The sequence below is a fragment of the Cydia amplana genome, chromosome 7, assembly GCF_948474715.1.
Source record: "Cydia amplana chromosome 7, ilCydAmpl1.1, whole genome shotgun sequence".
Lineage (NCBI taxonomy): Eukaryota > Metazoa > Arthropoda > Insecta > Lepidoptera > Tortricidae > Cydia > Cydia amplana.
In genome coordinates, this window is record NC_086075.1 from 12,466,290 (window position 1) to 12,479,720 (window position 13,431).

Consider the following 13,431-nt stretch of genomic DNA (forward strand, 5'->3'; position numbering starts at 1 on the left):
GGATATGTCAGTGACAAAAGTGACTTTTTTTAAAGAAACGTCACTTTTGACATATATGGATGGGCTATGTCAGTGTCAAACAAGTGACAAGAGTGACGTTTTTGAAGACGCGTCACTCTTGACACTTGTATGGATGGGATATGTCAGGGTCAAACAAGTGAGAAATGTGACTTTTTTTTAAGAAACGTCACTTTTGACACTTGTATGGATGGGATATGTCGGTGTCAAACAAGTGACAAAAGTGACTTTTTTTAAAGAAACGTCACTTTTAACATGTATGGATGGGATATGTCAGTGTCAAACAAGTGACAAAAGTGACTTTTTTATTTAAAGAAACGTCACTTTTGACATGTATGGATGGGCTATGTCAGTGTCAAACAAGTGACAAAAGTGACGTTTTTTTTAAGAATCGTCACTTTTGTTGACACTTGTTGACACTGATATATCCGATCCATATCGTTTCTATAACTAATATTTGACGTATCTCAACTGACCTAAGTTTAAAATGTATAAATTGCGAAATTTCTAACGTCATGTGTCCCACGTTTAGTTGACCTAAGTTTAAAAAGTCTACTGTACCGCGAAGACATTCAAAGGTGTATGTGAAGTCCCCAATACGCACTGGGCTAGCGTGGGAACTACCGTACGAAACTGATAATTTTATTTAATATCACGATTTTTGGTCGTTCATGAACTATCAAAAGTGACGTTTCTTCAAACAAAAACGTCACTTTTGACACTTGTATGGATGGGATATGTCAGGTCAGGGTCAAACAAGTGACAAAAGTGACGTTTTTGAAGAAACGTCACTTGACACTTGTATGGATGGGATATGTCAGGGTCAAACAAGTGAGAAAGGTGACGTTTTTTTAAGAAACGTCACTTTTGACACTTGTATGGATGGGATATGTCGGTGTCAAACAAGTGACAAAATTGACGTTTTTTATGAAACGTCACTCTTGAGTCTCTTGACACTTGTATGGATGGGATATGTCAGTGTCAAAAAAGTGACAAAAGTGACTTTTTTTTTTAAAAAAACGTCACTTCATGTATGGATGGGCTATGTTAGTGTCAAACAAGTGACAAAAGTGACGTTTTTGAAGAAACGTCACTCTTGACACTTGTATGGATGGGATATGTCAGGGTCAAACAAGTGAAAATGTGACGTTTTTTTAAGAAACGTCACTCTTGACACTTGTATGGATGGGATATGTCAGAGTCAAACAAGTGAGAAAGCTGAAAGTTTTTTAAGAAACGTCACTAATACACTTGTATGGATGGGATTGTCAGTGTCAAACAAGTGACAAAAGTGACGTTTTTTATGAAACGTCACTATTGACACTTGTATGGATGGTATATGTCAGTGTCAAACAAGTGACTAAAGTGACGTTTTTTATAGAAACGTTACTCTTGACACTTGTATGGATGGGCTATGTCAGTGTCAAACAAGTGACAAAAGTGACTTTTTTTAAAGAAACGTCACTTTTGACATATATGGATGGGCTATGTCAGTGTCAAACAAGTGACAAGAGTGACGTTTTTTATGAAACGTCACTATTGACACTTGTATGGATTGGATATGTCAGGGTCAAACAAGTGAAAATGTGACGTTTTTTTAAGAAATGTCACTCTTGACACTTGTATGGATGGGATATGTCAGTGTCAAAAAAGTGACAAAAGTGACTTTTTTTTAAAGAAACGTCACTTTTCACATGTATGGATGGGCTATGTTAGTGTCAAACAAGTGACAAAAGTGACGTTTTTGAAGAAACGTCACTCTTGACACTTGTATGGATGGGATATGTCAGGGTCAAACAAGTGAAAATGTGACGTTTTTTTAAGAAACGTCACTCTTGACACTTGTATGGATGGGATATGTCAGGGTCAAACAAGTGTGAAAGCTGAATTTTTTTTAAGAAACGTCACTAATACACTTGTATGGATGGGATTGTCGGTGTCAAACAAGTGACAAAAGTGACGTTTTTTATGAAACGTCACTATTGACACTTGTATGGATGGGATATGTCAGTGTTAAATAAGTGACTAAAGTGACGTTTTTTTAGAAACGTTACTCTTGACACTTGTATGGATGGGCTATGTCAGTGTCAAACAAGTGACAAAAGTGACGTTTTTGTAGGAACGTCACTCTTGGCACTTGTATGGATGGGATATGTCAGTGACAAAAGTGACTTTTTTTAAAGAAACGTCACTTTTGACATATATGGATGGGCTATGTCAGTGTCAAACAAGTGACAAGAGTGACCTTTTTGAAGAAACGTCACTCTTGACACTTGTATGGATGGGATATGTCAGGGTCAAACAAGTGAGAAATGTGACTTTTTTTAAAGAAACGTCACTTTTGACACTTGTATGGATGGGATATATGTCGTTGTCAAACAAGTGACAAAAGTGACGTTTTTTATGAAATGTCACTATTGACACTTGTATGGATGGGATATGTCAGTGTCAAACAAGTGACTAAAGTGACGTTTTTTTAGAAACGTCACTCTTGACACTTGTATGGATGGGCTAAGTCAGTGTCAAACAAGTGACAAAAGTGACGTTTTTGAAGAAACGTCACTTTTGACATGTATGGATGGGCTATGGCAGTGTCAAACAAGTGACAAAAGTGACGTTTTTTTAGAAACGTCACTCTTGACACTTCTATGGATGGGCTATGTCAGTGTCAAACAAGTGACAAAAGTGACGTTTTTGAAGGAACGTCACTCTTGACACTTGTATGGATGGGATATGTCAGGGTCAAACAAGTGAGATAGGTGACGTTTTTTTTATTGATATTGACTTTCAAAGTATTGTCATTAGGCTTTTTGAACGTAGCTATTTTGAGCGTAGCAATTTTAAAAGTATTGGTCTCAAATTATTTGTTATTTATTTTGATTTCTCGCAAAGCACTTGTTATTATTCCAATATTTTTTTGATAACACGTGTTAAATAAACAGATAATTGTAGAAATATAAAATTTTCGAGTGTAGGATGAATAAACATATTTTTTAAGCATAAAATAAAAAATAAAAAATCATAATAAATAGATCTCACGGTATCCGAGTGGTGCAAATTTCCATATCAATTGAGATTAATATTATGACCTAATCATCAAATTTTCGAATTGTGTAGGAATTTTTAAGTTACATTTATATCGATTATTTAAAAAATAACTATAGATTGAGCTTACTGTACACAGCTCACAGGAAACTCTCGGGATTTCTTTGTTATTAATCATGAACTAACTTAAGACATATAATTGATACATTATCCCGACTGTATGACTTAGTCTGTATAGTGTTCTAGATATTGACCCTAGGGTCATTAATTTCATGAAGAGCTCAATTACGGTACTGGAGATAATCGTATCGTGGGCATCTGTAAACCCTAAATATTGATTAGAAAAAGCTTTCGAAACTGTACGAATTAATGCAAGCAAAATTTTTTCTTCCCCCGCCTAGAGGGTCTCAAGAGTGTTTTAGACGTTTAATTTTCAGGCTTAGGCCTGAATTACACTTGTAAGTTTTACTTACGTAAGTAGGGACGCAGCTATACTAGAGAATGAGAGATGAATATCGTTATCTCATTCTAACAAATAGCTTTGTCCCTACTTACGTAAGTAAAACTTACAAGTGTAATTCAGGCCTTAGTCTCATTCAACAATTCAACATAATATAGGGTAATTCCACGCGTTAATATTTTTGAATGTTTTCTAATTTTATATTTAAAATATCTGCTTATGGTCAAATTTTCTCTGGCTCTAGACGTTACCTATTCCGATGTGTTTTCACATAAACTACATACAGCAGAAAGATTATTTAAATAGTACGGATTTCTACACAACCGTGCGAAAGCTGGACTAATTAAGTATCACATAAGACATGTGTTCAGGGAAATAGTTAGGTACATAATATGTTCAGGGAAATAATTAATTAGCTGCAAAAAGTAACATTCCAAAAAAATATATTATATTGTAACTTTCTTACCTATGTCATCTCTGATAATGTATCACGCTTCAGAAAAGTTGCAAACACATTAAACAAAGCAATTCTTATGTCTAAACACATACTATGTATTATTTACCTTGGAGTCGAAACTAAAGGTGGTCTCCGGTCGTAAAGGGCAAGGCAGCCCGCACTTGCAAGTGCCGGCCGTCTGCAGGTACTCCCTCAGTTGCGGCAGCGTGCTCAAAGCCGTACCGCTAGGGCTGAAACAAATGAAAAACAACAATCTATTATTTCAAGAGCAATATACACTAGACAGCTTCATACTCCACGCTCCATGGAGCGCTTAATCTATGTAAGTAGGTACTTACAAACGAACCGCCCCTAGGCATGTTTAGAATAATATGTTTAAATTACACATAATTATCAGAAAAACTATGAGGGAAAGAAATACTCGCAAATTGCCAGTAATAATATCAATAAAATACATTTCAATAGTTATACGATATTATATGTTATACTGTTTTCTGTTCCCGAACAAGCCGACTGAAGATCCTATTGTTAAAGAATTAGATCATTAATTCGCTCTTATAGTGCTCGTGCACTGTACATCAATATATACATATGTATAGCTGTAATACTAACGAGCTAAATGAGACACCATAAAAAACGCAAACAATAGATAAGAAAATTATTGCAATAAACGCAAATTGCTTGCGGCGTAATGGAATCATAATCATAACTCATAAGGATATTAATAACAATGAGTTAAAGAAACGAAACAAATTCTAAATTAACAATAATAATCATGTTCAATAAAAACGCGTTAAGTGAACCAGTCTGTAATTGAAAGAGCGTTCACTGGCAGCGCTTTCAAACCAGACCCCTGTATTCCATGACGTACCAAGCATAAGTCCAGTATAAGTTTGATCTCTGATAAGGTGTTGTTGTTAAGGTGACCCTGGCTGGTTGGGTTGAGACAAGTCGCTTGCGTTTAAAAACGATGAAAATACAGAACCTTTGCCATTCCAATAGTTTTCTAACACAGGCAAGGCGAGAGAGAGAATTCAGATAAGTAAACCAATATCGCCCTCAGGCGCTCAACTATTAAAGAGTTGTAATGGGCGTTTTTTTTTTTAAAATTGTCCCCTACACTTTTTTTTTCAAATTTGGGATTTTTTATGTTATTTCTACTCAGAATCACGAGCTCTTTCTATCCTAATAGGAGAAAAAAAAGTGTCCCAAAATTTCCATACATTTTTCGATCTTTCCATTCCGCGACCGCCATACAAAGTCTATGAAAAATGGTGACGGAATGGAAATAAAAACCTTAGGACACTTTTTTTCTCCTTTAAAAAACAACACACAACTTTAAAAAATAAAAAAGCGGCCAAGTGCGAGTCGGACTCGCCCATGAAGGGTTCCGTATTTAGGCGATTTATGACGTATAAAAAAAAACTACTTGCTAGATCTCGTTCAAACCAATTTTCGGTGGAAGTTTACATGGTAATGTACATCATATATTTTTTTTAGTTTTATCATTCTCTTATTTTAGAAGTTACAGGGGGGGGGACACACATTTTACCACTTTGGAAGTGTCTCTCGCGCAAACTATTCAGTTTAGAAAAAAATGATATTAGAAACCTCAATGTCATTTTTGAAGACCTATCCATAGATCCCCACACGTATGGGTTTGATGAAAAAAAAAATTTTTGAGTTTCAGTTCGAAGTATGGGGAACCCCAAAATTTTTTTGTTTTTTTTCTATTTTTGTGTGAAAATCTTAATGTGGTTTACAGAATACATCTACTTACCAAGTTTCAACAGTATAGTTCTTATAGTTTCGGAGAAAAATGGCTGTGACATACGGACGGACAGACAGACGGACAGACGGACAGACGGACAGACGGACAGACAGACAGATATGACGAATCTATAAGGGTTCCGTTTTTTGCCATTTGGCTACGGAACCCTAAAAACGCCCTGTTACGGGTCTCAATGTCATATTAGTTTGCTCACCAGCCCTAGTAGCACGGTAGCATTTTTATCGTTTATCACCATGCCTGTCACGTTCTAACAAGTATGTAAGTGCGAAAGTGACGGGCATAGTGATTGAGTCGATAAAAATGGAACCGTGCTGAGCCCGCAGCGCTCGCGCAAACAATGTTAACTTAACACACGGCCAGTACGGCCACAGGCGCAGGGGAGCTGAGCAGTGATTCGTGTAAACGATCGGAGGCATTATTTGCTGAAAAGCGAACGATGCAAAAGCACCTAGTCAAGCGTGAGCGCCGATTCTGCGGACTAATCATGCGGCCAACTGGCTCTCCGGTCAATCGATATTTAATTTCAAGAACCCATTACCTCGCCCTGTTACGTAATAACAATGACGGTCTATTTTGTCTAAATTTGTGTTTAGAGCGGGTAAACGCGCCGCATGTATTGTAAACTTTTTTGCTTTAAGAATAGGTAATTTTATATTCCTATTCAACGATAAATAGAACGGTGAGTTGTCAAATGTACTTCGTGTTCACGATGACACGCCTTGACGACGATTCATATACCTACTATACCACGTACATAAATGAACTGGTTTTTTGAGGTGGGGAAGGGGAAAAAATGATAAACTCGAGACAGCGTAAGGGGTGTAAACGTAAGGGGCGTAAGGTTTAGATGGCCACTCATAATTTAGATGGCATTTAAATCAATAAAGAAAAACTCTATGTTATTTGACATTTATGTTGCGGACTCCTTTTCAAGACTTTTCTTTACCTATGTTCAAATAATTTGACGTTGCAGTATGTAAATAAACATGTCAATGAAAAAGTGTGATCTTATTTGAGAATGATAATAATATATAATAAATAAATAGAATACCTCCGTATCGTGTTACCGGGCGTCGGTAACATAGTGAGGTGAGTTTTCACTTCTATCGGCACTCCCGGAGTGCAACCGTTGTTTTCTGTTTGCATTTTACACAGCTATTCCCGAACCTAATTATTTAATATTTTATACTTTTGTTTTTTTTTTATACCACGACTTGTAAGTTCAACGGAGAACGAAGTCAAATGTATGTTACCAGCCCTTTATATTCACTATACATATTGGTATGAAAATAAAAATGATTTACGTCGAACTAGGTCGAACTTTTAGCTTAAGACGATCCAATTACGCTTGGAAGTAAATGTAAATATACTGAACGTATAGCTATCGTTTAAGCGAAATACGAATAAGATCAACGGTGCACCTAATGGGCTATTAAGCACAATTTGCAAACAACACAATCCGTTTACGATGACAGAGCGTTGCTGGCATTATTACACGTCTAGCTTAACAAACAGCCTCTTTCAAAAGACCCGCGCAGACATTTATATCAAGTAGAACAACCAACAAAGCTTCCGAGTAGCGACACTAGTCGAAGGAAATCATCTGTCGTATCGTAGCTGATCAGTGATCACCTAAACCCGTAGGGCCAAATAAAACGATAAAAGATTTCGAAGAGCTATCAGTCCCTAATGCTCTCCGTACTGCTTAAAACAAAACAGCATGCAAATGCAAATCTTATAACAAGAACAAATTTGATCAGGTATCTATTTGGATGTTAGGTGTAGGATTGTTGCTGTGTGTTGGAATCCTACCACCTACCGGTCTTCACAACTTTGCCCATCTATGACCAGTCGAAAGTTGCTATTGAAGTGTCCAAAATAATCTGGCAGCTCATGACTCGATCGTTTTAAAGAGTACGAGTTGGTCTATTTATGTGTATGTCTGTGAGCGCTCCACATGATAATTCACGATTGTTCACGGTCTGGTCGCTCGGTAAAGGTAAGCCGCAACCGCAAAAAGATTTTGTTTACCAGCTTTTTTGTTTGTAGTCTCGGTTTCGACCGCTGCACGGGGTGTTCGCGGTTGCGCATCGAGTGCAGTATGTGCATTGACATGCGCTTTTACCCCAATGATTGGCGATGACTGTAGGTATGGGTAGGCATTACTATTAGTCTATTACTACCACACCGGTGTAGCATAAACTCTTTCAACGTTCCTTCTAACTTTCTTTCAATTATGTTATGTCACGTAGAAATTTGTTTCGATATATAAATAAAGTAAATCAAGAAGGTAAGCCTTCTTTCCCGCAAATTTGTCCAATTGTGCTATTAATATTTGTCAGTGTATTGAACAGTTCTTCGTAAGCCGCACTTACGTTTTGGTTCAATGCGATATCTCTATCCGTAAGAAATAAAGACTTGCGGATACTGCGAACAGTTCCTAAATCAATACAACTAGGAAGTATTATTATGTCCGCGCATTTTGATTGGGGTATTTAGCAATCGCATGCACGTTTGGGGGAGCGTGCACGTATGCATAGCAGCTGCCTATAATAATTACTCCACACGCCAACCCTTTCGCACCTTGCCCGCTCAACGATCCTGTTGTTTACTGAACTCGCTAACTACTAGTTATTTATTACCAAAAACATAAACGTACAGTACGTCGCCAATTAACAATGTTAATTGCAGATTGAGGATTATTTATTGATAGTGAATTGAATACTACACGAAGATGTACCCGTTCAATTGTGTCTTTTTCGCACGCAATCGCAAGACAAAAATTTAAGACACTAGCGTGAACATAATTTCTTTAACCCTTTATACTTAGGTCGGAACGCGGATTTACGTCAGTGGGTATACGAGGTATTGATCTCGGATCAATATGTAATTAATTAGATTTCAATACTTACTGCGCGGATCCACCTTCCGGCATACGAAAGGTTTGAACTGCCATTTACCAATAGAAATCTATGAGAAAACAAAAAATTGCAATTACTAAGTAATCTGGTTCGTCTATAAACACTCTGATGAATGAATATGCATAAAAGCTCGTTGTACCTAATTGTAAATAAATCGATTCCGAATCGTTTCTAAAAAGTAGGTAGTCGAAATCTGTAGTCGAATATCAGGCGATCATGAAAATGTATTAAACATCCATGAATACAACATCCAATTCTACATATGTACAGTTCAGATCGATGACTAATTTGTTATTCTAATGAAAGTGTAAAAATAAGATCTGAATCTAGAGTTCTAAGAAAATATTAAAACGCAAAACATGAGAGAACTTAGTCCCCTCCGCGGCCTTGACAAATATGACTAATACATTACAGCATTATCCTCGTACGACTGGACTTGTTAGATACAGATAATTTGCATTCATTACGATATCTAAACTCGCTATTTAATATCTAGTCTTTGAAAATATAGCAATTGGGTATATAACACAGATGAACATTATTCTAGTAGTTACGTGACTAATTGGCTATACTTACTGGCGAACTGTTTTGGTTTTGTGTAAGTTAAAATGGGTACTTACTTACCGAAAAAATTATTAGATAGCACAGAGAGATCTTTTATTGCGCGGTATTGATTCTTTTTATACGGTTATTTAAGTGTTTGTACAACCAACCAGTTGTAGCAAGACATACTTGTATTACGGATATTCTACGTTAAAGTACCTATATGTAAAGTGTAAAGCCTACCTTTCACACATTGCAAATTGCATTAATATAACATGTCAATTACTTGCTGTTGATATTGTTAAACATTCTGTAGGAAGCCACATTAAATTTGTAATTAATATTTTAATTATACATAAGTACGTATTAAATGAATTACAAGAGCACTTACAGAGAAGCGCTGGTGGCCTAGCGGTAAGAGCGTGCGACTTTCAATCCGGAGGTCGCGGGTTCGAACCCCGGCTCGTACCAATGAGTTTTTCGGAACTTATGTACGAAATATCATTTGATATTTACCAGTCGCTTTTCGGTGAAGGAAAACATCGTGAGGAAACCGGACTAATCCCAATACGGGCCTAGTTTACCCTCTGGGTTGGAAGGTCAGATGGCACTCGCTTTCGTAAAAACTAGTGCCCACGCCAATTACTGGGATTAGTTGCCAAGCGGACCCCAGGCTCCTCCCATGAGCCGTGGCAAAATGCCGGGACAACGCGAGGAAGAAGAAGAGCACTTACAGAATTTTACTACACAAGTTATAGGCATTCGTCGCTGTAGGTACTCGTAAGATGCTTGGTATCTTGGTATCTTAAAACAGGAAAGCATCAGGTGGTAATAGCGTTCCATAGATGTTTATACCCATGGCACTTAATGTAAAATCTGGCTCTTTGCCAGTTTTTGTCGCCAACTTGCCATATATGCTATAATATAAGCCTAATCCGTTGATTCCAGGTTCCAGGATAGTCTATCGAATCTGAACAAGCTTTCAGACTGCCAAAAATAAATAATTATTAAGCAGATATTGATGTCACCAGTGCAAAAACAAATTTGACGGAGAACACAAGATAGAAGGTCTTGACATCTTTAGAAGTTCGTGATATCTTTTGACGAAGTTTTAGTTGATAAAGATTTCTTGATCAAAGTAACTTTTTTCTTTGTGCAAATATTTATCTTTTCAATGATGCATTCATATGCATCACCTACTCATAACATTTTAGTGGTTATTTGTTTAACTTTAAAGTATTAATCATCATAATCTTTCAATACAGAATACGGAGGGTCAACCGCGAAAAATAAATCGAAATTTCGTTATCTGCCGCTTTTGCATTATATTCGAACGATAGAGAGGCAAATAAAGAAATTTCGATTTTCGTTTTCGAGATCTCAGACCTCGTTTTGCAACCGCGTTTACAACGTATAGTAAGTTCAAGTAGCTATAAATAAGGTTAGAGCAGCATAAACAGAAACAGTGGCACTCGAAATAACTCGATCTAAAACAGCGTTAACGCCCGTCCAAAGTGTTAACGACGGAGATTCGTCTCGCGCTGACCTGGCAGAAACTGGGTCGTAAACAGACCGTCACACTTCTGTAGCTCCAACTCGATTTATTTTATACACGCATTATGCTTTGTAAGGATTATTTAAGCTAGGCAAATGTTATTTATAATTCTGAATTGTTTCCATTTTACGTGTCGAATGAAATATTTCTTGCCTATAAAAGTATGCCAAGTATTTCTTTACCATTAACTAGAAAGACACTAAGTCCCTTTATTTCTAGATATGAAATTGCTTGATACACAACATTTCTGAATATCTGAATTCATAATTCACATATATGTCCTATCCTATGTCATCAGAAAATTGTCTTATATTTATTATGTTTAAGTGCAGCATTGGATTTTTGATTTCTAAAGATTAGGTTGTGACGCACATCGCACATACCCAAAATGAATGATAAATTTCCACATGCAAACAGCAGCGTACTTGAAGGCAACTGGTTGTTTAATTTGAGCACACCTTGCTGAGTATAACGCTGTTTGAGAAATCAAATCTAAATCCGATAGGGAATCACTTGAAACGGAAATTAGATACAGCTGAATCACAGATATTAGTAGAGCGATAGCCACTGGTAATTTATTTATTTAATCTTTATTGCACATAAGAAAACACACTGTACAAAAGGTGAACTTAATGCCATAAGGCATTCTCTACCAGTCAACCAGAACCAGTCAGTGACAATTTCAGAAAATATCATATAATAAATAATTGGGACGATTTAAAAAGCACGCTAGCGATATTTCACAATAGACATTCCAGCGGACACAATGGCCCGCTCGGATTGGATAGTGTAGGGTGACTCTTGGCTGGCGGCCACCGAACCGGTGAGACGATGCACTAAATGTTTAATCTACTTCAAGTGTAGGCAAAACTATATAAACTTTTTTCTACTCCCGTACTTTTATTTGTCATTTAAAGGGTCGTGCGCACACCTTTAAAACCCTACCTTATAGTTGTCAAGAGAAGTCTTTAGTCTATTCCCCAAAAAATAATTTGTGCATACACGCAATATCTTTTTGGCGATTTTACGATACTTCGTGTAATGACCACATAAAAAATATTGAATGAAATAGGTACAGTGTTGCCAACCTTATTTTAAATGTCATCTCTGACAAATAAGTGAACCATAGACATGTTTTTTTAAATTTCATTCATTCTTTTCCCGCCCGTACCCTCCATTTTTAGGGTTCCGTAGCCAAATGGCAAAAAACGGAACGGAACCGATTCGTCATGTCTGTCTGTCTGTCACAGCCACTTTTTTCCGAAACTATATGAACTATATTATAGTTGTTGTTTGTTGTTGTACTGTTGAAACTTGGTAAGTAGATGTATTCTGTGAACCGCATTAAATTGGTTTGAACGAGATCTAGTATGTAGTTTATTTTTTAATACGTCATAAATCCCCTAAATACGGAACCCTTCATGGGCGAGTCCGACACGCACTTGGCCGCTTTTGCTACTTCTTGAATTAAAAATGTTTGTTAAATTTACAATTTTATTTAAAAGTAAGTGCTTGGTCGTAGAAAAAGTATTGTATGCAACGTTGTTTAACCGAGTCAAAAAATACTCGTGGCGTCTTTATTAACAATTTTCGGCTTCGCCTCAAATTGTTACTCACGCCACTCGCCTTTTTAGGGTTCCGTAGCCAAATGGCAAAAAACGGAACCCTTATGGATTCGTCATGTCTGTCTGTCTGTCCGTCTGTCTGTCCGTCCGTATGTCACAGCCACTTTATTCCGAAACTATATTAAAACTATACTGTTGAAACTTGGTAAGTAGATGTATTCTGTGAACCGCATTAAGATTGTCACACAAAAATAGAAAAAAAAACAATAAATTTTGGGGGTTTTCCATACTTAGAACTGAAACTCAAATTTTTTTTATCAAACCCATACGTGTGGGAATGATAAAACTAAAAAAAAATTATGATGATTACCATGCAAACTTCCACCGAAAATTGGTTTGAACGAGATCTAGTATGTAGTTTTTTTTTAATACGTCAAAATCCCCTAAATACGGAACCCTTCATGGGCGAGTCCGACTCGCACTTGGCCGCTTTTTTGACCTCTCTTAAACAACGGTTGCATAAAATACTATATCGATTTAGCCCCCAATAATATCTGATGTGTTAACAGTTTTTCCTATTACCCATGTATTCGAACATTCTAACATTATTGTAAGGGAACTTTCATTTTGTATAGGTATTCCAGTCGTATCTAATGTAGGTAATTAATTATCTAGTAATACAAACGGATAGGCACGTATGAATTATATGAAGTAAAGAAAGCACACGCCATGGAGCAGCACGCGTACGCCATGAAGAAAGTCTAATCTTACTAACTTAACCTAACCATTAACTGACCCTATCATAGGTAAGTATTTAAAACTAATTATGCTTGATACATGTAATGTGCACGCCATGCCGAGTCGTAAAAGCGGCTGTAAAACAGGCAAATTATTACAGTAAAAAAATCTAAAATTACGACATTTGCGTGATGATAGCACTATTAAGAAAACATACATAAGATATGTAAATACCGCCACCTTAAAGCATTTCTATTTATTTTAACTATAAAGGTCCCGTGAGACTCGAACATATTAATTATTTATATTTATACGTAAAGTAAACAGTTTATCGTGT

The 13,431-nt window shown here is 36.6% G+C and overlaps 1 protein-coding gene across 1 annotated transcript in view; it reads right to left on the reverse strand.

The window, feature by feature from the left end:
* The window catches only part of LOC134649767 (uncharacterized), an 82,750-nt gene that overhangs the window by 50,859 nt on the left and 18,460 nt on the right, over positions 1 to 13,431 (reverse strand). Inside the window, exon 2 of the mRNA XM_063504597.1 lies at positions 4,087 to 4,210. Coding sequence (XP_063360667.1) covers positions 4,087 to 4,210 — 124 coding nt within the window. The remainder of the gene's footprint in view (positions 1 to 4,086; positions 4,211 to 13,431) is intronic.